The sequence below is a fragment of the Procambarus clarkii genome, chromosome 65, assembly GCF_040958095.1.
Source record: "Procambarus clarkii isolate CNS0578487 chromosome 65, FALCON_Pclarkii_2.0, whole genome shotgun sequence".
NCBI classification, from domain to species: Eukaryota; Metazoa; Arthropoda; class Malacostraca; order Decapoda; family Cambaridae; genus Procambarus; species Procambarus clarkii.
The window spans coordinates 31,147,891-31,171,621 of NC_091214.1; the positions used below are offsets into that span (position 1 = coordinate 31,147,891).

The following is a 23,731-nucleotide window of genomic DNA, read 5'->3' on the forward strand; positions in this document are numbered from 1 at the left end:
TGGTTGGGACCAGAGGAGTACTCACTAGGTTGGGGTTGGTGTGGTTGGGGCGAGAGAGAAGGACATCATAAGGAACAAGATCAGCAGTGTCGAAGCCCTCCTTCAGGAAGCGATCTCGAATCATGTTAGCGAGCTGGTCGTCCCTCTCAGTGCCGGCCAGGTGGGGCCGCCTGCTCAGCTCTCTGCAATACACAAGAATTAGAAGAAACCAGGATTACCACATACAAGTCTGTGGGTGATTAATGGGCTACATAAAGAATTATTATTTAACACGGATGGTACTCGCCAAAGAAGACTAAAGTGGAAACTGAGAACCCAAATGAGCCACAAAGACATTAGAAATAATTATTTATTACATTAGAGTAGTTAAGAAATAGGATGTCCTAAGCAGTGATGTGGTAGAGGCAAACATCATTCACAGTTTCAAATGTATATATGATACGTTCAATTGATTGACAGTTGAGAGGTGGGACCAAAGAGCAGAAGTTCAACTCCTGCAAGCACAAGTAAGCACAACACAACACTTGTTCTTCATAACAGAAACCTCCACTCACTCACAAGTACAACACGCATCTCCAGCTACGGTGCGAACATTCCTCACAACAATGACACTGACCACAACAATGAAGTCACTTGACAGCTACAACAATCACATCGGCCCCACACCTTTTGCTATATACATACATATGTGTTGCTGTGGACCACTGGGTGTGCTGCTTCCTTTATTTCCATCGTTAAAGATGCAGTACGGCATCGAAAATTTTGTATACGCATATTCGTTAACGACGCAGTATGGCGTCAAAAATTTAAAAAATTGGCCTGCTTTCGTACTTGGATGTGGGAGGGGCACGCCGCGGTTTTGGACATTATATGCCCATACTCCTACAGGGAATTTCATTGAAAATATATTGATACCAAAATGAAAGACCTAAGGCGAAAATTAAGATAACAAAGTTGAAAAGAGTATACACATTTTATTGTTCATGATGAGCGCTCATGGGGGTAATGCGCTGTCACTTTCTCTGTTTGCTGTGGGGATTACGCCGGGCGTTTGGAATTTATATGCATCTAATCCTGTAGAGAATTCTATTGCAAACACATTGATATGAAATTGAAAAACCTTTGGACGAGAATTGAGATGACAAAGTTGAAAAGAGTCTAAACTTTCAGTATTACTACGCGCTCCCGTGGAATGCCAGGCGCACCTTGGGATGGCGCCAGCGCTCTCTTGCCCAAAACACGAAAATGTACCCACAAACCAATCACAATCTGGGTTACAAAATATCTTAGGATTCCGTTCATTCACAGCATAAGTCAAGGCAGCAAATCACATTAGAATGAATGGCAAAAGACTGCCACCTAGGCTATATATATATTAATATATATATATATATATATATATATATATATATATATATATATATATATATATATATATATATATATATATATATATATTTAAGCATGTCACTCCTATCCTTCCTTCCAAGGTCTAACCATAGTTAATGGTGCCCACTGAAGTTGGCACTTTTAATAATAATTAAATAATAAATAATTGAGGAAATCCACTAGGGCAATGAGGTGGTCGCAAACCTACGACCTTGTCATTGCCAAGCAGCATACTCGACCACTGAGAGTTGCGCCCTGGTGGCCATGGGGTACGGTTGTTTCGCCTGCCCCTCCATTTGTTGACAACTCAGCGTGAAATGCGGGCCTTGGTGTGGCTGCTGACTATGCCTGAGTGACGTGCCTTATCGAGGGGCCCCCGTGGCCGTGTTGGCCTCAAGTATGGGGTGCCTGTGCTCTCTGTCGTCAGGCAGGACTCTATTGGCCTGGAATTTTCCGGCCAATAGAGTCGCTCCCTACCCGGCAGTGGAAGTGATGATTCTGGATACGTAACGTGTTCCTGTAGAGGCCGTGTGTGGTGTGCAGCTGCTTGCTGAGAGGCGGGCGATTGTGAAGTTCGGCTCCTCGGTGGTTTACCGTGATCTTTTCGGGCGCGATGATGGGTGTTCCTTCACTCTTCCTGGCGAGGTGGATTCGTGACTATCTCCGATCGCTATGGTACGACGACGTATGTGGCAGTGTATGGGGTGCCCTTCGAGTTCCCTGCAGATCTCCTTTGTCGGTACTTTGCCCGTTCTGGGCAGGTACTTCATGTGCAGATGAATGCCGCCTCCTCCTGGAGGTGAAAGGGTGTCCCATGTGGTACCCGCACTTTCGCCATGGGCCTCAAGGGTAATATTCCGTCCTCCGTTATGCTGCTGGGTTACCCTATTCATGTGTTTCATACGGGCCAGCCCTGGACGTGTTTCCGGTGTGGCCTATCGGAACAACAGGCTGCGAAGTGCGCCAGGTTACCCCTATTAATCTCTTTCGGGAGGAGGATTTTCCCCTGTTGTCGGCCCCGGACCAGTCTCCAGGTGCTGGTGTGATGTGTGTTGATTCCCAGCCATCTGGTGTCCCATTGTCGGATTCTGCAGCTCGCCTGAATGCGGATGTGGGTGGTGGTGTGGGTACCAACGTGGTCTGTGGTGCCCCCCTCCCTCCATCGCCCCAGCTGCAGGATTCCCCGCCTCAGCCGTCTCTGCCCCCGCTGTCCCAGCCCACCCCTGACTGCTCTGTCCCCGGATATGATGTCTCCTGTTGCTCTGGCAGTCCGCGAGGGGCTGTCTCCTGTGGTGTGTGGTCTAGCATCCCCGATTGTGGAAGCTGTGGTTCTGAGGGGTCGTGCTTTACAGGCGAGCCTGTTGAGGGGGTTTGTTGTGGTGAAGGATGATGAGAGTGATAGCTTGGACGACCGGCGGCCTGTCTCAAAGTGATCGAGGTGGGTTCAGGGTGTGTCTCTCCTTCGTGGTGAGCCTTGGGTGGAGGTGGAGTAATTTGGTGCTCCGGCGTCCCCCACTGTAGGTGACGGGGCTGTTAGGGCTCAGCGTTGCTTTCTGTGCCCCCCCCTTCCTGTGACTCCTGCTGTTGCCCCTGATGATCGGGACCTCGTCATGGTGCTGAGTAAGGATGTGCGCTGGGGGGGGGGGCCTCGGCTCCTGTGCCTGGTGGCAGGGACCATGGCATGCCTGCGTCCCCTGCGGTTTCCCTCACTGTGGTGCCCTGTTCTGAGGGAAGCTTTGTCATGGCTTCTGGGGACGTGATCTGTTAGGGTCAGATGTTGGAACACTCTCGGAATGACCGGGTGCGTCCGATCCCATGATGCTCTTACACTATCTGGGTGCTACGGGTGAGGCCGTTTATTTATTGGGTGCCGGATTTGATGCCTCAACCTTGGGCGCCACCTGGTGGCTGGGTAACTGATGACGCTATGAAGATTTGGGAAGTGTACTGCTTGCGCTTTCTGGCACAGGCGTTCCCAGCTGGGAATATGCATAGTGCTTGTGCTTGCTTTATGTATTCCATGTCCTTGTGTACTTGATGCCTTGTCTTATGTGCTTCCGTCATGTGTCCAGTTTTGGCTTGCCCCATCTGGGTGTTGCGTTTTGTTTGTAATGTACTGTTTTATTTCCTGTTCTCTTTCATCTGTTGTTTCCTGTGTTATACTTATTATGTTGTCGTTTCTATGTCTCTTATTGGGATTTTCCGTTTGGTGTGTAATTGTTTTGTATGCAGGGTTTCTGTGTATTGTGTATCCTGTTTGTGCTTTGTTCCTGTGTGTGTAATGTGCTTCTGTGGTGTGATTTCTGGTATTGTGTAGTGTGCAGTTTGTTACGTGTGGTTTTACTTGTCTTTTTAGCTTTACTTTTTTTCTTTTGTACACTTTTGGATTCAATGTCTTTCATTCATTTGGTACCTTGGTGTTGGGTGTTTTACTTCCTATGTCATGTTGGCACGTCCCATCTGGGTGGTGCGGCCTTTCTTCCAGTGTGTTCTTGTGTATCATTTTTTCTTTGCTTTTTGTGTTTTAGGTTTCATGTTTTCCATGTTATCCATATTGCCATGTACAGTTGGTTTCTGAGCCTTATTATGTTAATATGTTATATAACAATTTTGTTTATTCATGTATGTGCTTGTGTTGTACTTTGTTTTCGTGCTACTTACCCCGTTTTGTTTTGTTGAGAGGATTTGTTCAATATTGATACTTTGGCGCCCTTGTTTTATAATGCAATTATTCTCTTTTTATTAATAAAAAGAAAAAACTAGACAACCGCTAACTTGTAAATGTCAAACAACCGGATTTCTACTGAAATCACAGGACGTCTAGAGGCCCATACTGACGCTAGTCCAGGTTTTACGTATGGCTCAGGAGCACTCGGGTGGAAGGACACAGAGGACCTACCCCTTACTCAACAGTGTAGGTTCACTCTACCCTTCCACCCGAGTGCTTGTGGGCCATATGTAAAACTTTGGACTGGCTTCAGTAGGGGCCTCCAGACTTCACCTGATTTCAATAGAAATCCGGTTGTATGGCTTTTACAAGCCATCGGTGGTCTAGCAGTCGAGTATGCGGCTTGGCAATGACAAGGTCGTAGGTCTGCGCCCACCTCATTGCCATAGTAGATTTTCTCATTGATATATATATCACGTTAATGTGATTTCTGTGTGAATAATTATTATTAATAATAATAATTTTATGCCATCTCCGCTTAAGCAAGAGGAGACATTTATTACTTGTATCTTCTCCAGTACTCTCTACACCAACAAAGACGACAATGTTCAACTTTTGTTCAGAAATGTTCTTCTTTAAAATAGAGCTCACTAGACTGTTACTCAGGAACATGAGAACAAAAATACGATCTGGTATAGGCTGTCATGGTAAGAGCTGGGGTATGTTTACATGCTAAGAGCTGGGGTATGTTTACATGCTAAGAGCTGGGGTATGAGGGCATATGCTAGGAGCTGGGATATGTGAACATCCCAAGAGCTGGGATATAATGGCACGATGAAAGAACAGTGCCTAATTACTTAGAACATCGATAGGGAAAAGGGAAGGGGGAGGATCGAACACAAATCCTGTAAGAAGCCATGCCGCACTAACCAGCTGCTGTATGAATAAGGCACATACTTTGCAATAAAGGTTTAGCCCTACACGCAAGCATTAAACACCTGTACACACAAGGGCTCCGTGTATAATACTAAGGGATACACTCGCACCGCACGATACTGATGTGTATAAGAGTATACTCACTTGAGGTTGTCCCTGAGGTTGGTTGTGTTGACCAGTTGTATTATTCTGTGGTTCAGCTGAGGTTCAGAGTCCCACTTGTCTCCCACCAGTTTGTCCATCATCCTGAGACAGTGGAATACAGAGCGACCATTAATTTAATTTTTAGTTTAATTTTACTACGAGACGTGAGTTTATTGGGAAGCGCCACTCATCCTGTGGGTGGACACACCGCCACAGTGACAGTATTGGGCAGCGCCACTCATCCTGTGAGTGGACACACCGCCATAGTGACAGTATTGGGCAGCGCCACTCATCCTGTGAGTGGACACACCGCCATAGTGACAGTATTGGGCAGCGCCACTCATCCTTTGATTGAACACACCACCATAGTGACAGTATTGGGCAGTGCCACTTATTCTGTGAGTGGACACACCGCCATAGCAGCATGTACAACACTCCCCAATAGGAAGACACCCCGCTGGGTTGTCCATCCTGTCACTTGTACCCAGACACAGCTCGGTACAAGATTATCCTGATGATAGAGGGACCATTAGTGACGTATATTGCAAATATTTGCCACTAAACTTAATCAGATTCTAAGTATAATCTATACTCTTTAGACTGATGTATTACCTAAGAAGCTGTGTAACATATGCTCAGGAATGTATTAAACGTTTATACACCTTAGTTGTGTGAGCAAGACACTTAGCGGCGCTATACAACAAGTATATAAAGTATACTCACTTGACGTTGTCCAGGAACTTCACAGCCAGTCTCTGGTCCACCTGCTGGTCAGTCACGCACTTCGCTACCATTTCGTCCATCATGCTGGCACAATGGTACATAAATCACCCATTAGCCATTAGATTATTATTTTACAGTTATTTGCTTGTTCACAAATCACAATGTAAAACAGACTTGACTCCCATTAGCACTGACTCCTGAGACATCATGACTTGTCCCAAGTGGTCTCAGATGAAGGGAAACTAACTTCCGGTGGCTTTAAATGACCCAGATATAATCAGAATTCTTCCTAGAAAACCTATAACAAATAGTGAATGTTTTCTACACAATCAGAGTGACCCGAACTAACCTGATCATCTTGTTGCCGCCCGTGAAGGCGTCAATGCCAAAGTAACCAATCAGACCACCAATCAGGAGGCCGAGTACCGCCGTGGCAGCCGCCACAACTATATTGTGTGACACCATCTGGCAACAGAAGGACACTAAGAAAATAACATTAAGGAAAAGACTATACAAATATTGTTTTGTTTATATTACTAACGTTATCTCTATATTAAATCTGCACCAGTTTTTCTCCGATTGGAAGATATTAAATAATAAGATAAAGCAAATCAATCTTGCTGCTTAATGAACAGAAATCGAGACACTCCCGAATGAAGTGTTGGTGTGCAGTTTAAACACTAACTGGCTCACTCTAATAGGTCGTCGCTAACGCTAACAGCTGTCTTACCTTGTCAAAGTAACAGAGGGACCGCCTGTGCTCCAGTCATTGCCCAGCGTGCGTAGTGATTGGCTGGTTGCGGGTGGCGTGGTGTGGGCCCCAAGAGCCGGTGTTTCAGCCGGCGTGATGGCGTTGCCTTTGCAAATTGTTCAGCGTGTGGATTCTGCTGGCCTGGAGTTTACGGGGGTGGCGGACTTGCCTCTCATTGAGATGGCTAAACCTTAATTTGTGTATTCGTGTAATTTATGTATCACATGATGGACATTTGTGTATTAGATGTTGAGATATGAGTCTCGCCCTAACCACATACTCAAGAACTTGACAAAGCACTCTTGGAGAGTGTGAAAGACGTGGTGTAAATCTTTACGTAAAATACACAAATACATAAAGTGTGGGGTTTTATCCTGTAAATGTTTATAGTAACAGTTATGATAATAGTGTAAAATACTGGTTGATAACACTGATCACTGCTGTAACTTGCTTAGCCTAATGAATATTGGATGTTCAGTTCCTGAGCACAGCCATTTCCACTACAACTGGAAATGGTAGGGGAAAATGGCTACCATTTCAAGTGGTAGTGGAAATGGTAGGCATTTTCATTACCACTGGAATGAGTATGAGGTTACTATACCAATCACATGATGGGTATGGGGTCCCCACTACTCACGAGATAGGTATGGGGTGCAATCACCACTCACAAAGGGTAGACTTGGGAACCCCCACCACTTACAGGATAGATATGGGGCCCACCACCACTCACAGGATGGTTAAAGAGTAAATACACTACTGTTCAAGGGATGGATATACTGGGCCCACTGCCAATCACATTATAAGTGTATGGATGTCCACAACGTGCTTCTTCATACCATCCTCATAAGTGTTGTGAACGCTCTTGCGCTCTCAAAGCTTCGGAACACTGGGTAAACAAGTTGTTTATAACACCAAGGCGTGGGGGGGGGGCTTGTTACTGGGGGCATGTATGTTGTATTTGCAGGTAAATTTAAAGTAAATGTATAATACAACTGTCATTCATGCCCCCGTTTCCAGCCAACACAATGCAAACAAACTCAATCAAAACAATCTACCAATACAATAGTCAAGTGTTCACATTCACTAAGGAAGACAATCCAACACCACATAACACCCATTTACGGGAATTAAAGTATTTTATTAGTAAACTAGTCTGGATGGAACATGTAAACTAAGCAACATGAAATATTTTGGTTATCCCACAACATGAAGTACATCGCATATACCACAACATGAGGCACATTGGTTATATAACAAGAAACATATTGGTTATACCAAAATATGAGGCACAGTGGAAATATAACAACATGAAGCACATTGGTAATACGACAACGAGTACTGGGAAGATGAGACTCCACAAGCTAGCTCTCATCCCGGTAACTATCCTAAGGTAATTACAACGTTGAGCTTATTCAATTTCTTTATTATGTACCCCATACCCGTCCCGTGGGCGGTTGTGGAAAGGGTTACAAAGGCACATAATGGGTTCAGGAACTGAACCTCATAGTTCGTTTAGCTAAGCAAGTGTTAATCTTTTGAAGCTAGTTACAAAATTGTTAATGTTATATATATATATACATGAACATATATATACAGTCATTTACACAAATACATAGACATACCTTACCTTGAAGTGTTTCCGGGGCTTAGCGTCCCTGCGGTTCGGTCGTCGACCAGGTTTCTTCGTTTCTGGACTGGTCAACCAGGCTGTTTGACGCAGCTGCTCGCAGCCTAACGTATGAATCACAGCCTGGTTGATCAGGTATCCTTTGTAGGTGCTTATCCAGTTCTCTCTTGAACACTGAGTGGGTCGACCAGTTATGCCCCTTATGTGTAGTGGAAGCGTGTTGAACAGTCTCAGGCCTCTGATGTTGATAGAGTTCTCTCTCAGAGTACCTGTTGCACCTTTGCTCTTCAACGGGGGTATTCTGCACATCCTGCCATGCCTCCTGGTCTCATGTGATGTTATTTCTGTGTGCAGGTTTGGGACCAGCCCCTCTCCTATTTTCCATGTATAAATTATTATGTATCTCTCCCGCCTGCGCTCAAGAGAATACAGATTTAGGCTCTTTAGTCGGTCTCAGTAGTTTAGATGTTTTGCTGAGTAGATTCTAGCAGTAAAGAATCTCTGCACGCTCTGCATGGATATCTCTGCATCTGCATATCGATAATCTTTCTATATCACAAGTGATTCAACAAGAGGTTCACAACTGTCACTATACAAGGCACTTTACATCTATGGTGAGTCACACAGTAAGTCGTCTTGCTCCACACCCACCCAACTGGGCGGCAGCTTTACAGTCATGTGCAGGCTGCACCTACAGTAAACAAATTTTGAATACTTGGCTGAGATTCCCGGCAGTACGTCATCAAAAATGAAATACTTACACATTTCTTGGACTCAGTGATGGTGCTATCAACTCCGAGAACCAACCAAAGCAATATATTTACCTTTGTTCCGATGGCGAGAGCGACAGTAAACCGGGAGGCGTCACTCCGGGCACACTCCGCCAGGCTTCACTAGGCTATGGGACAGCAGGCGGTGTGATAGAGAGGCTAGCCAGTCTGCGTCCTTGGGGGCCAACTGCCAGAGGCGTGGGGTAGCATTTCTCACAATGGTAAAGAAGGCAAACTCTGCCTTAAACCTCAGTGACGCTATTGTCCTTAAAAACACCTGTTATTATCTACCTACAGATTGTTTCACGTGTTAAGAGAGAGAAAAAAAAACGCTGTGTGAAAAACCTGCTTTTCAGATCTGCCAATGCTGCAAGGTCAATACTGTAATGCTGCAAGGTCAATACTGTAATGCTGCAAACTCAATACTGTAATGCTGGTAGGTCAATACTGTAATGCTGCAAGGTCAATACTGTAATGCTGCAAGGTCAATACTGCAAACTCAATACTGTAATGCTGCAAACTCCATACTGTAATGCTGCAAGGTCAATACTGTAATGCTGCAAACTCAATACTGTAATGCTGCAAGGTCAATACTGTAATGCTGCTAACTCAATACTGGAATGCTGCAAGTACAATACTGTAATGCCACAAGTACAATTCTGTAATCTGCGAAAATCTCAAGTTTGGCTAGATTTTTGTCTTAATAGAATAATTTTTTTGGTCTTAACTTAATTCATGGCAAATCAAATAACGAATATCCTTACCTATTATTTCGAAAATTATTTTTTTTTGGCCAAACTACATTTAGCAGTTGATAAAAAATGTATTGAAAAAACGCACATTGATTCACACCCTCACTGATCAGCGTATTATACTTATTTAATATATATTTTATATCTTGCTATTATTTATCTTTTCATAATAGGAATATTAATAATAATTACAGACACAAAGAGCATATATTTAGAGTAATGGTCTTGTCAATAGACACATTATGACATTTAGGTGTTGTCTAAGGTTTAAGTACCAGAGAGGGTAAATAAATTAAATATTGTACATGGGAGGATATTATTATTATTTAAAAAATTACAAGTTTCATGTATAAATCTATATGTATATAATATATAATTACATATGAACAATATCATATATTGCATTTTGTTACTAAAAAATCCATCGGCCGCTTTTTCGTGACTCAAGCGGCTAGGATATTAGGGAATATTTGTGTTAATGTTGTCCATGCAGGAGATGTGCTAGAAATGACAGCTGAGAGAAACATTGAGAGACAGAGATACTATAAGGTAAAATTATGGATTAAGTGTGCAGTACTAAGTAAAAGGATTTAGGTCTACTATGAAAGGATTCTTAAATGAGATACAAATATATATATCCTAGATTTTAGGACATCAATTTAAGAGGTAAGTTGTAAATTGACAGAGAATCTGTCTTAGATACAAGGAGACAAGACTAACAACAAACCCTGAGGTACTCCTGTGTCAACCAGTATCTGGGCCAGGAAGTCATTAAATAAGAATCTTGGCAGTGATTAGTCAACACCCAAGATGGCTAAAAAAAATTTTTTGCTCCTGACTTTTTTATCAATGAAGTGGTCATTAAAAGGCTGTTAATGCTGTCCACGAGAAAGAAATTTAAAGAAAGTACCACAGAATGACAAAGACTGTGACAACAGAACACTGGAATACAGCTACTCTCATCATTCTTGGATTATAGAAAGATTCTTCAAGCTACTACTAGGTTAAACCATACCTGGAGAGGGTTTCCGGGAGTTGTCCTACTCACCGAGCCCGGCCTGATTCCAGGCTCGACTCATCGACAGCGTCCAAGTTAAAGATACATTGCCGACTAAAAAAACTGAAGAGGTGAATAAGAGGAGAGAAAATGACAACAGGAAAATGGTGTTCCTTATATGACATGGAAGTCTTCAAGAAGCTGGTGGCTCTCTGCATCATAATGGTGAGGTCGGAGACGTGCCTCTTAATCTGTTCCTCTCTCTCTTGACGCTCTGTGTCAGTCAACGTCTCCATGTTGTACAGCAGGTCGGTAATGCCTGGGAAGCCGGACGCGTCGTAGCTGTCGAACTGACTTGGGGCGAACACCGCGTGTCTGTGGGAGGTTTGATATATTATTACCTTCATTTGTACTTCAATTAGCAGATGTCCAGGTGTCAGTGGAACAATTGTAATAGTTGGTTTCTTGGGCTACTTAATAATATTGTAAATTATATACTGTACAAACAACACTAATTTAACTTTGTAAAATAAGCACAGTATATAAGCTTTGTTTAAATACAGATACTGATTATAACTATATTAATACAAGTGTCAGCGTTATAATATATCCTTTTTTGAAAACTTAATTCAAGATTGACAATACTTATTACTTTCTAAATCGCGAAACCTTTCATTGTGTATCAATCATTTAGCATTAAAACTGCCCCGTAGAATGTCCTGGACCTATACTGCAGTTCTATTTATTTATAGTTATGTCAGAATTGTGGTTCTACCACCTGGCTAGTAAGTTTATACCAGTATCGTGGCTTAGCACCTAGCTAGTATGGTAATGGTTACATCAGGGCTTAGTACCTAGCTGGTATGGTAATGGTTACATCAGGGCTTAGCACCTAGCTGGTATGGTAATGTCTACATCAGGGCTTAGCACCTAGCTGGTATGGTAATGTCTACATCAGGGCTTAGCACCTAGCTGGTATGGTAATACCAACATACAGTATCATCATTATAGTTAGGCACGTACCTGATTTGTGGTCGTCCAGGCAGACCTGCTGGAAGAATAAACACCTGTTCCAGCTTCATCATCTGGTCGTTGATGGCTCGAGTGGTGATCGGACTGGACGAGAAACACATATTGTATGATTGTAAATACAATAGTTACACAAATATATATACCTAAAGGTGGGCAGGACCGAATTCATAAAAGAATGGAATTTCTGGAACTCTGCCAGTTACGAGGGCAATGACCGTGAAAGTTCTTTTTCCAGACAAGATCGAAATTGGAACCGATGGTCCATTTTAACAATTCCAAACTGTCAGACATTCCTCGGTTCTACTTTTTTTTTAACTCGAAGATGACTGTTAGAATGTTATTTACAAATACAAAATGTCTGTCCAGTATTTACAAATTTGATAAATTAAAAATGCTCGACTTCTTGAAGGTGGAACTGAAGCATTCGACTCATTATTGTATTCTTTCTAGTTTGCTTATATTAATGTTGTATTAGTTGTGTTATTTGGAACATAAATTTAATTGACTAAAATTATATATTAATGATTCACATTATCTTTAATTACATGTATTTAAATTCAATATTTCACTTATATTTGAAGCAAGAATCGACGACCAAGTAAGTAAGTAATTATCAAAAGAAGGCACCAAACCGGGAAGGCTATATAGCACCATCAAATGCGCAAAATAATCAGAGGGCGCTAAATATCACCAAGGATGCCAATACGAGAACAAAAACGCATAAGGCGAACGATATCAAAAGTATCCGAGTCACCAAGAATTCTATTGAGGGACAGGTGACCGCGACCGACGACCAAGTCAGTCATATAGTTCCCATCACACTGCCAACAGCAGCATCGATCCATTATCAGGCAACGACTGGGACAGTCTTCTTTATGTTCCATGAATGAGTGCTCACTTTTGTATATAACAATGGAACCATAAAAAGTTATTTTTGGTCATTGGTTGACAATAATTATTGACATGGTCATTGGTCACTATTGACACTGACCCATTATTGACATTGGTCATTACTAATTACAGTATCCATTAATTAGCATGTTGCTCACGGGACATGTTCAAGACAAGGGGAAGGGAACTATAGGAATCTTAAAGAGAGAAAGATTTGGAAGAGGATGTAACTCTTACACTCCCACCGGAGGCACACAGACAGGATAACATCGGCAGCATACAGGACGCAGGCATATATGAAAAACATCGTTTAGAAACCTAAATCACGAATCCTTCACGACAATCTACACAGCATTTATTAAACCAATACTGGCATATACAGCTCCTGGAATCATAAGATCAAAACTGAAAAATTAGAAAGATTGGCAACAAAATTGGTGCCAGAGCTATGCGGGTTAGCCTACGAGGATAGGCTAATGGAACTAAATCTCACAATGCTAGAGGACAAGAAGGAACAGAGTGGATATGATCACAACATACAAGATGCTGGAGATGTGGGAATAGATAAGGTGGACAAGGATAGACTCTTCAAATTGAGAGACAGCAGGACAAGAGGACACAGGTGGGGGCTGGACGCAAATGCGCTGAAGGAATGCAGATAATACTTTTACCCTGTACAGGTAGGCAAGAAGTGGAATACGCTGAAAGAAGTTGTGGAAGCCACCTCTTTCCACAACTTTTATAACTATTAAGCCCACATTCGATAAGGAATTTAAACGTCAGAATAGTTAAATTATAACGCAACATAATACAACAAGGCTGGTAGGTGGGGCATGAAGAGCTAAACCTAATTCCTCCATAGACACTGTTAGGTAAGTACAGGAAAATTTGAGAAGCATTTTTTTAACACTGAGTGTGATTGTTTATGTTAATCATCCTATAAGACAAGGTTCTCTCTATTTACGTTAGACATTCTTTACAGATAAATGGAATCACATTATGGTAGAATGCAGGAAATGTGTGTGTAAGAACCATTCTGTCTCCAGCCATCCCGTTTAAGCTTTGCCGCCTACCCCCCCCCCCCCCCCCCGGTGTTGGAAATAACCAACAGTTTTATACATCTTTGTATTAACCACAAGTAGTTACTAAAATTACTAACTTGTGGATTTAATCATTATCATGATTTATTTAGACATATTGCCAGATTCTTGCTAGTGAGAGTGACGACGTGAGGAACGACAGGCAGTAACATGAATTCTCTCCACATTTAGTTGGATTTATAACAAGAGTCCAGTTTATCATTTCCTTTACTAAAAATAGTTACTTACTAATAAGTTTAATTTCGTAGTATACTGCTACTCACTGGAACTCCCTTATTTAGTTGATATTAAACATTCTAGATGAAATTACTTTAATGTAAATGATTTTACTTTAATTTCCTCGATTAGTTGCACAACTTTAATAAATCAATTTATGTTGCACGAAATTCTAATTTATCACAGAAGAATTTAATGTGATATTAATACTCGTCACTACCTCTTCCTTCCTTAGGCAATTGCGATATATACATATACATTTACGCTCGAGATGTCTATCGAGAGCTGCGCATGCGCAATAAGGAAGAGGAGGAAGACGGGAGAGCGTCACTAGACACGAGAGAGCACGACGCGGTCGCCATTGACAGCGTGTAGCAGAGCTACGTTTTGATCCCATTTATTTCGCTCCAACGACCAGTAGAGCGGTGCCACGTTATCTGGCACAATAGCCGTGTCCCAGACTAGCATATGAGCAATTCCAAAGTCAACGCCTTTCAAGCAGCAGCTGGAGGACGAAGAATTGCTCAAGTCTCCACATCAACGGACACGCGGCTCGGCAGCTAGGTTTACCTTTTTGTTATTATGTGGCCACAATTAACATTTAGGCTAGTTGTCGTTAGGCCGTAAAACAAATAATACAATCTCGTACGTGTCTTAAGTAAATTTACCATCTAAATAGATGATTAATGTCATTATTTCCTCCAAAGAGAATTTACAGTGCTTGAATATAAATTGCACAGATATTGGCTGAAATTTCCTACTATTATCCTCATAATTTAGGATGTATTTGTAGTTACTTATTATGTAGAAGATTTCTACAATGTAATTGCCTTTCAGTACCAAGGCGACTCCAACCGAGGTGCTAGGCTTCCCACCATTCTGTGCAACAATTTGCCCTATGCAACACGTCGTCGGTGGAGCGTAGCAACTGATTACACCTCACTAGATTTACAGCTAAGCTGTCCCTTTTTTATCTGTAGCAATAACTCTGTAGTTACAGTAGTGATCTCTCAAAGAGATCAATTACACTAACCCATTGATTTACTGATGCTGTTCAACATTTCAGTAGTATATTGAGGAGCATTTACCTCCAATTAATATTATATAATCAACCTTATTCACTTTCATATTTTATTTACTCTGGCGAAGAACCAGCACCAGAATAATGCTAGGGATGTATTAATATTTTAGCATGTAACCCCCCAATTTTGTGTAAGTTAATTTGACTCCATTTATATAAGAAATAAAGTTTCACCAAGATCCATAGGACACTAGTTCTAAGGATCAGGTTTTCCATTGCTTTCTTTTGTTTTCCACTTTTTTTCTCAAAAAGTGGTGGTCCTTCATAGCTATTGAAGTATATATTTAATTATTAGTTATAGGAGTCAGGTTTTCCCCCACCCACGGCAGCCAATCTCACCAACCCCCCCCCTCCCTCACTCACCATGCTGCCCATTTCACGAAAATGCTGTCCATCTCACCAAACCCACCCCCATGCTGTCCATTTCACCAAACCTATCCCCATGCTGTCCATCTCACCAACTCCCCCTCCCCCACCTCCCAATGCTGCCCGTCTCACTAAACCCACCTCCCCATGCTGCCCATCTCACCAAACCCCCCTCCCCCATGCTGCCCATCTCACCAAACCTCCCAAAGCTCAAAATACCATATACATACATTAAAGGCTATATACCAATATTCACCCTCCCCCCTCACCGTCCCTACAATCTTTACCCCTCACTCACTCCAAGTCCTCAGTCCTCTTCTCCTTCAGGTCCCTGACGAAGACAGCTGTCGCGTCCGTAAAGTTCATCAGCGACTCTTCAAGAAGAGCTGGACAAAATTGGAGACTTTAAATATGCAACAAAATTACATGAAAATATGATAAAATTAAAAATAAATGCTTTCAAGACTCAATCTTGTAACATATTTACGCCAAGCTGTACCCAGGGAATTACCGAATGATCTAGGACGGGCCGAAACATCCTCGTTTCTTCATTCTATGATGTGTTTTTTTGGTCACCATAAACTGGCGTTGCCCATGTGAAGATCTGGGATCACATCTTATCTCCATCTCTAAAATCTTCACTAAATCACTATGGTCGATATTCCCTGCCGTCTGAGGTTCTCTCTCTCACACACGATCTAAATCACAAACATTTTCACTGCTTCTGTCAACCCTCCCGAGCCCCGGTGGTCAACCCTCCCGAGCCCCGGTGGTCAACCCTCCCGAGCCCCGGTGGTCAACCCTCCCGAGCCCCGGTGGTCAACCCTCCCGAGCCCCGGTGGTCAACCCTCCCGAGCCCCGGTGGTCAACCCTCCCGAGCCCCGGTGGTCAACCCTCCCGAGCCCCGGTGGTCAACCCTCTCGAGCCCCGGTGGTTAACCCTCCCGAGCCCCGGTGGTCAACCCTCCCGAGCCCCGGTGGTCAACCCTCCCGAGCCCCGGTGGTCAACCCTCCCGAGCCCCGGTGGCCAACCCTCCCGAGCCCCGGTGGTCAACCCTCCCGAGCCCCGGTGGTCAACCCTCCCGAGCCCTGGTGGTCAACCCTCCCGAGCCCTCGTGGTCAACCCAGAACAAGAAAAACGTGGATTACGAGGCAACATCAATCCTCCTAGGGTTTCTCCAGAACCTAGGCTCTCGGGGAAAGTATTTACATTTTCAAAAGAGAACAAGATCAAATGATGAAATAATGGTTCAAAAGCATTAAACATAGCTGCTATGATGAAAACAAAACATTATCATTTAAAAAAAGACCCCAAGAACTGGAGCCCCAAAGAATATGACCATATCACTAGCGTTAAACAACAGATAAGTTTCAAACAGAGTTCAACATTATAAATAATAATACAATACAGATTAATCTCCCCCTCAAATGGCAAACTACCCCAGACTCACAATACTTGTCATATATATTGATGAGTTTGTCTCGCTTGCCGCCTTTCCTGAGGGCATCGAGAGCATCCTTCATGGCCTTAGGTAGGTGCTCCAGGCTGTAGGGCACAAGCACGGAGTCCGCGAAGTACCTGAGGGTGAGGGCGGCGATCCGGCTGCAGCCCTGGTGGATCCTGAAGCCCGGGTCTATGTTTTTATCCATCATGTAGAACGTCTCGTAGCCAGTGTGGTATGACGGGTAGATGCTTATATCGTGCTTATTCTGGGGAAAGGAAGATGTAGCAGTGGTAGAGTGCATATGGAACTACAGCACAAGGCGTGTGGAAATGTAAATGAACGCAGAGTATTTACTGGGATTATGAAGCAGATTTACCTTGTCTCTCCTAAACCACAGATCCAGACATGGGATGCCACAGTAGAAAGAAAATGGGGCGTAGTCGCTTCCAGATCCCAAAGTTTCCATCCTGTGAGAAAAGTATAGCCAGTGAGAAGTTATCTCTTTTAATCAATTATATTTATACTGCATACTCCAGTGCCACACTGCTTATGTTCTTCATCTCCTAAATGGTGCTTTTTCATCTCCCAGTCATAAAACATTTAACCAAACTCGTTTTATCTACACTTTTTCCTCAGAGATCTAACTGCTCTATATTTTTAACCATTAGATGCTGAACTACGTTAACCTCCCTAGCTAACTAACGTAGTTAACTACCGTTAACTACGTCCCTGGTGGGTGGGTGTTTAAAGTTAGTTAAGTGTGTGTGTGTGTATTATATATATATATATTATATATATATATATATATATATATATATATATATATATATATATATATATATATATATATATAGATATATAGATATATATATAATATATATATAGATATATATATATAGATATATATAGATATTGGTGTATACTGGCAGCAGGTTTTCTTTCAAACATGTTTCATTGAATATGACCGCATATTCTGTATTTATTATTTTCTGGTTTAGGGCTTCTATCCCTCTAACTATTTTCTTAGCATCAGGGCTTAATTGGAATAGGAGTTCTCCAAAACTCATTTTCGTACTTTTAAGGTGAAGAAAAGAAGTGATTTACTATAGAGTGTATTACACTTATTTGTATAATTTGCACGACGTTTCGAACCTCCATGGTTCATTCTCAAGTGAACAGATCTTACAATACTAGTTGATTTTATACCCGCATTAGGTCAGGTGATAATACAATGAAGGTGAAAAACATGGGGGGATACATAAGGGATAAACATAGGGGCTGCAGAAGGCGTATTGGCCCATACGAGGCATCTCCTATCTAAACACAAAGATTAATCCAGTGTAATTGGCCTGTTATGTTGGACATTGTCTTCTGTGTTGGCATCGATATGTTCTTGTCTTGTCCTTACTCTCATGGTGGGTAGAGTAAATAGTTCCGTGATTTGGGTGTTCATGGTAGGTCGCTCTATTCTTATGTGTATTGCCTCAAGAATTTGTAATCTTCTTGAATCTTGGGTTTTGTCTATTATGCAAGTATTCTTGTTCAACATTTCTCTTGTTAGAGTAATGTCATGGGCTTGTCTCATGTGATTCCTAGGGGCACCAGATTGAACAAGTATTCTTGTTCAACATTTCTCTTGTTAGAGTAATGTCATGGGCTTGTCTCATGTGATTCCTAGGGGCACCAGATTGAAAATGGCATGTCAAACGCCTCGTCAGCTTGGTCGACGTCATACCTATGTACTTACATTGAAGGTTACATCCTTCGTGGGGGCAAGTGTACATGTATACAACGCTTGACTGTTGTAGAGGGTTCTCCGTCGGCTTCGGGCTGTTTTTGATAAGGAGTTCGGAAGTCTTCTTGGTTTTGTAGAATATTATCAGGTTTATGTTTTGGTTAGGAGTAGTGCTTTTTACTCCTTTACGGATTATTTCTTTCATTATTCTTTCCTCTTTTATATGTTCACTGTGCATGGTAGATTTGTAATATAATTTTATTGGGGGTGTTGTGGTTTCTGTTCTAGGTTCTGAATTATACCAACGGTCCAAGTGTCTTCTTATAGCAGCGTTTATTTCCGCGTTGCTATATCCGTTGTTCACCAATACCTGAGTTACTCTTTCAAACCCTCTACTCACGTTGCTCCATTCAGAGCAGTGGGTAAGCGCTCGACGAATATAAGCATTGAGAACACTGGCTTTGTATCTTTGGGGGCACTCACTTCTACCGTTCAGGCATAATCCTATGTTGGGGGGCTTGGTATATACGTTGGTGCTTAAAGAGGTTCCTGTTTTTGTTATTAGTACATCCAAGAATGGCAGACTGTTATTTTCACTATTTTCATGTGTAAATCGGAGTACTGACTCTCTCTCTAGGTGTCTTTTTAGGTCAATTAGTTCATCTGAGTCTTTTACTATTACGAATATGTCATCTACATAACGGCAGTATACAGTTGGTTTTTGTCTGCTACTGAAGACCCTATCTTCGATGGTTCCCATATAAAAATTAGCAAATAAAACTCCTAAGGGGGAGCCCATTGCTACTCCGTCTATTTGTAAATACATGTCTCCTTGTGGACTGATGAAAGGGGCTTCCTTTGTACATGCTTCGAGAAGACTTTTCAAGTGTGGCTCAGGTATGTCTAATTTGGGGGTGCTCTCGTCTCTGTATACTCTGTCCAGTATCATTCCTATGGTTGTGTCGACTGGGACGTTGGTAAAAAGGGATTCAACGTCCAGGGAAGCGATGATTCCATCGGCAGAAGACAATGTCCAGAAGACAATGTCCAACATAACAGGCCAATTACACTGGATTAATCTTTGTGTTTAGATAGGAGATGCCTCGTATGGGCCAATACGCCTTCTGCAGCCCCTATGTTTATCCCTTATGTATCCCCCCATGTTTTTCACCTTCATTGTATTATCACCTGACCTAATGCGGGTATAAAATCAACTAGTATTGTAAGATCTGTTCACTTGAGAATGAACCATGGAGGTTCGAAACGTCGTGCAAATTATACAAATAAGTGTAATACACTCTATAGTAAATCACTTCTTTTCTTCACCTTAAAAGTACGAAAATGAGTTTTGGAGAACTCCTATTCCAATTAAGCCCTGATGCTAAGAAAATAGTTAGAGGGATAGAAGCCCTAAACCAGAAAATAATAAATACAGAATATGCGGTCATATTCAATGATATATAGATATATATATAGATATATATATAGATATATATATAGATATATATATATAGATATATATATATATAGATATATATATATAGATATATATATATAGATATATATATATAGATATAGATATATATATATATATATATATATATATATATATATATATATATATATATATATATATATAATATATATATATATATATATATATATATATATATATATATGTCGTACCTAGTAGCCAGAACTCACTTCTCAGCCTACTATGCAAGGCCTGATTTGCCTAATAAGCCAAGTTTTCATGAATTAATTGTTTTTCGGCTACCTAACCTACCTAACCTAACCTAACCTAACTTTTTCGGCCAACTAACCTAACCTAACCTATTAAGATAGGTTAGGTTAGGTTAGGGAGGGTTGGTTAGGTTCGGGCATATATCTACATTAATTTTAACTCCAATAAAAAAAAATTTACCTCATACATAATGAAATGGGTAGCTTTATCATTTCATAAGAAAAAAATTAGAGAAAATATATTAATTCATGAAAACTTGGCATATTAGGCAAATCGGGCCTTGCATAGTAGGCCGAGAAGTGAGTTCTGGCTACTAGGTACGACATATATATATATTACATTATATATATATATAATGTAATATAACCAATGTATGTTTTTTCATAAATAGTAAAGTTTAATATATAATTATAAAATATCATATATTTCCCTGCTCCCCCTCAATTCCGCAGTCATCCCTCTCCTTCAATTTCACCACTACTTACTCAGGTGAGGTTTTATTTCGCATAGTGTGAAATGCTACCCACTCCTCGTATATCGTGGCACCATTACGAACACCTGGCACCTGCAGGAGGAGGAGGGGGGCCATACTGGAATTAAAATATCTACCACAAGCTAAAGTGTGAAATTGGAATTAAATCTTTGCCAATGTGAAAAGGTTAAATTGTAGTTCAAAATAGGTTGCATAATATAACAAATTATTGGTCTTAGAAGAGTTGGGTAAAGTGTTTCTAAACAGAGATGGGGAATGGGGAGCGACATACCATTTTGTGTAATCATGGTGATGGGATCCCAAAGAAGGGGGCTGCCGGGCACTTCGATGATGGGGCCCGAGGCGCAGGTGTCCGTGTTGAGGTACATCACCGCCCGCTCCTGTAGCTTGTTCACGTGTTCCTGTGGGACACGTCAGGACATTTTAGGACGTGCTGGGAAGCTCGTAGACTATAATATTTTACTGAAGAAAGGATGAGATGCTTTAGGACGTTTGCATGGATAAGCTTAAAACTATATGGGAAGCCTAAGGATATAGTTGGAAACATTAGATCATGCTTGAACACTATTTAACATGGTGGAATGCTTCGAGATGTTTTCGGGCATTGTAAACATCATGAATGAATAACTTCTTTAGGATATAGGATGATTTAGGAATTTGTGTGCTACTGCAGGTACTTTTTACGTGATCCTGAAGAAAACGCTTATATTGTAGGTCACCAGAAATATCCCGTAGTCTGGTATAAGGCTCCTGCAGCAGTGAAATAAGAAAAACTCATGCCTTAGAACATATCATATGGAATGAAGTTATTTTACATATGAAGTGCGTTGTAAGACAAATGTAACATAAGACTTAGTAGCAGGGAGATGTATTGCAAACTTTAATGTTAGTTCATCTCAAAATAGCCTCAAGATAGTTCGGGGCATACAAATAAGCCACAGGACTTGAAATGAAGTAAGGTGCTGTATGACATGCTAAATTCTTGTAGGATCTAGAGACATGACTGAGGACATGCTGTGAAGTCGTTAGAGATGTGCATAAAGCTCCTACGTTCGAAAATTAAGTGTAATGATTTATTTTATAATTAACAACATTCACAAGTAGTCAACAGTGTTCCATTCCATAATCTCCAGGTTATGGCTGTTAATTATGCCGATTAACTGACATAACCTAAACTAAATTATTTTTTTCCATTATTAGAAACGAAATACATAATCTTACCAGTTTGTTTTATGCTTATGCTGATTAATTATGCGAGGGTCAAAGAAATCTTATATAGAAAACTCAACTTTATTGAGCTTTGAAACAGTATGTCTTGCAGAGAACACGCATTCTTTTCCGGCTACATTATATATTATTTCAGCTTTTATTTTCCGAGTATGAGTGTTATAATCTACCCACGAAACCCGAAAAAACTGACATTTTTCAGTTCTAGAGGGCATATTTTTAACCTTTCAAATGTCGGAATTATTGCCTACCAGATATCAACTAAACAATATTGACATTAACCTAAATGATAAATTAATGCATAAATGGTCAATATAACATTCATACATCATTGTAAAATTTTACTCTTAAAACTAATCTTACCCTATTCTTTTTAAATTTTAAATTTAATTGTAGTGATTTATGTCATTTATTGAAATTAATTATTGATCTCATTTTGTTTTCTTAATTAAGTTCATACTAATTATAGGTTAAAAACTAAGCTAAATAAAATTAATTATCTTTAAGATTATTTTACCTTACAATTATCATTTGTCTATTTTTTTTATATATATTCATCTTGAGAGTCTCTACTGATTTTTTGTTTTCTCCACCAAACTTGTGTATCCTTCATCGCTATCTAGTGTTCTTTATTCTACTTCTAAGTGTTTCAATTTTTTTTGTATACTTGCATTTATTGTTGTGTTTTGCTATAATAATTCTCTAATTATAGTAGACTTAGTATTTATGTAAGCATCTACCTCAGTGTCTTAGTAAAATCTTGCTCATAAATATAATCTTACCCTGTTATTTTTTTTTAAATTTAATTGTAATTTGATTTATACATCATTTATTGTAATTAATTATTGAGCTCATTTTGTTTTCTTAAGTTCATACTAATTATAGCTTCACAACTAAGCAATATTAAATAATTTATTCTTAAGATTATTTTTACTTTACGATTATTATTTGTCTCATTATTTTTGCTACATATTATTCCTGTCAGTCTACTGATTTTTTCTTCTCTCTTAACCTAACTTCTGTATCCTTCCTGGCTATCTGCGGTGATCTTTACTCTACTTCAAATTGTTTCTATTTTTTTGTGTACTTACATTTATTGTTGTGTTTTGCTATAATTACTTTATATTTACAGCAGATTTAGTATTTAACTGTTCCTGTAATTGCTCATCTTATTGTATCGTGACATTATTGCATCTATATGCTTACTGATATTGATCCTGATCGAAATCTTCTGTCTCGTATCCACACAAATCAGCACATTGATCATCATTATTGCAGGTATTACACAGCAAATCTTGCAAAAACAAACTCCTAAACAGCACCTGCTTATCAGTTTACAACCAAAATGTTAGGTCACTTGGTAAACATTTTGATGATATAAATGCACTACTCACAGCACTAGGTTCTAAATTATCATTCATCATTTGAACAGAAACTTGGTTAAGTAAAGACTATACCCAACTCTACAACTTAGCTGGTTATAAAACCATTCATAACTGCAGGCCTAATAAAAAAGGAGGTGGCACAGCAATATATTACAAAGATACCTTCACCTGCAATAGTGTCATTAATGATAGAGACGACTATTGTGAATATACCTTAGCCAAGTTCTCCAGTAAATCCCTTAAATCCTCCCTGACTATCG

The 23,731-nt window shown here is 40.6% G+C and overlaps 2 protein-coding genes across 9 annotated transcripts in view; both read right to left on the minus strand.

Moving 5' to 3' along the window:
* LOC138354978 (N-acetylated-alpha-linked acidic dipeptidase 2-like) overlaps positions 1-9,198 on the minus strand; it is a 37,811-nt gene extending 28,613 nt beyond the window's left edge. The window contains exons 1-6 of one of the 8 annotated variants that reach the window (XM_069309679.1): positions 9,063-9,127; positions 6,591-6,752; positions 6,210-6,325; positions 5,861-5,944; positions 5,138-5,239; positions 26-182 (exon numbers count right to left, since the gene is read on the minus strand). In XM_069309679.1, the coding sequence (XP_069165780.1) occupies positions 26-182; positions 5,138-5,239; positions 5,861-5,944; positions 6,210-6,325 (459 nt within the window). In that variant the 5' untranslated portion in view covers positions 6,591-6,752; positions 9,063-9,127. Of the gene's footprint in view, positions 1-25; positions 183-5,137; positions 5,240-5,860; positions 5,945-6,209; positions 6,326-6,590; positions 9,006-9,062 lie in introns of those variants that run through there. The other 7 variants (XM_069309680.1, XM_069309678.1, XR_011223799.1 and 4 more) reach the window with 7 other exon arrangements.
* An 861-nt stretch (positions 9,199-10,059) lies between these two features.
* The window catches only part of LOC123752098 (N-acetylated-alpha-linked acidic dipeptidase 2-like), a 62,910-nt gene continuing 49,238 nt past the window's right edge, over positions 10,060-23,731 (minus strand). Inside the window, exons 14-17 of the mRNA XM_069309682.1 lie at positions 16,894-17,152; positions 15,742-15,829; positions 11,781-11,873; positions 10,060-11,132 (exon numbers count right to left, since the gene is read on the minus strand). Coding sequence (XP_069165783.1) covers positions 10,805-11,132; positions 11,781-11,873; positions 15,742-15,829; positions 16,894-17,152 — 768 coding nt within the window. The 3' untranslated portion in view covers positions 10,060-10,804. The remainder of the gene's footprint in view (positions 11,133-11,780; positions 11,874-15,741; positions 15,830-16,893; positions 17,153-23,731) is intronic.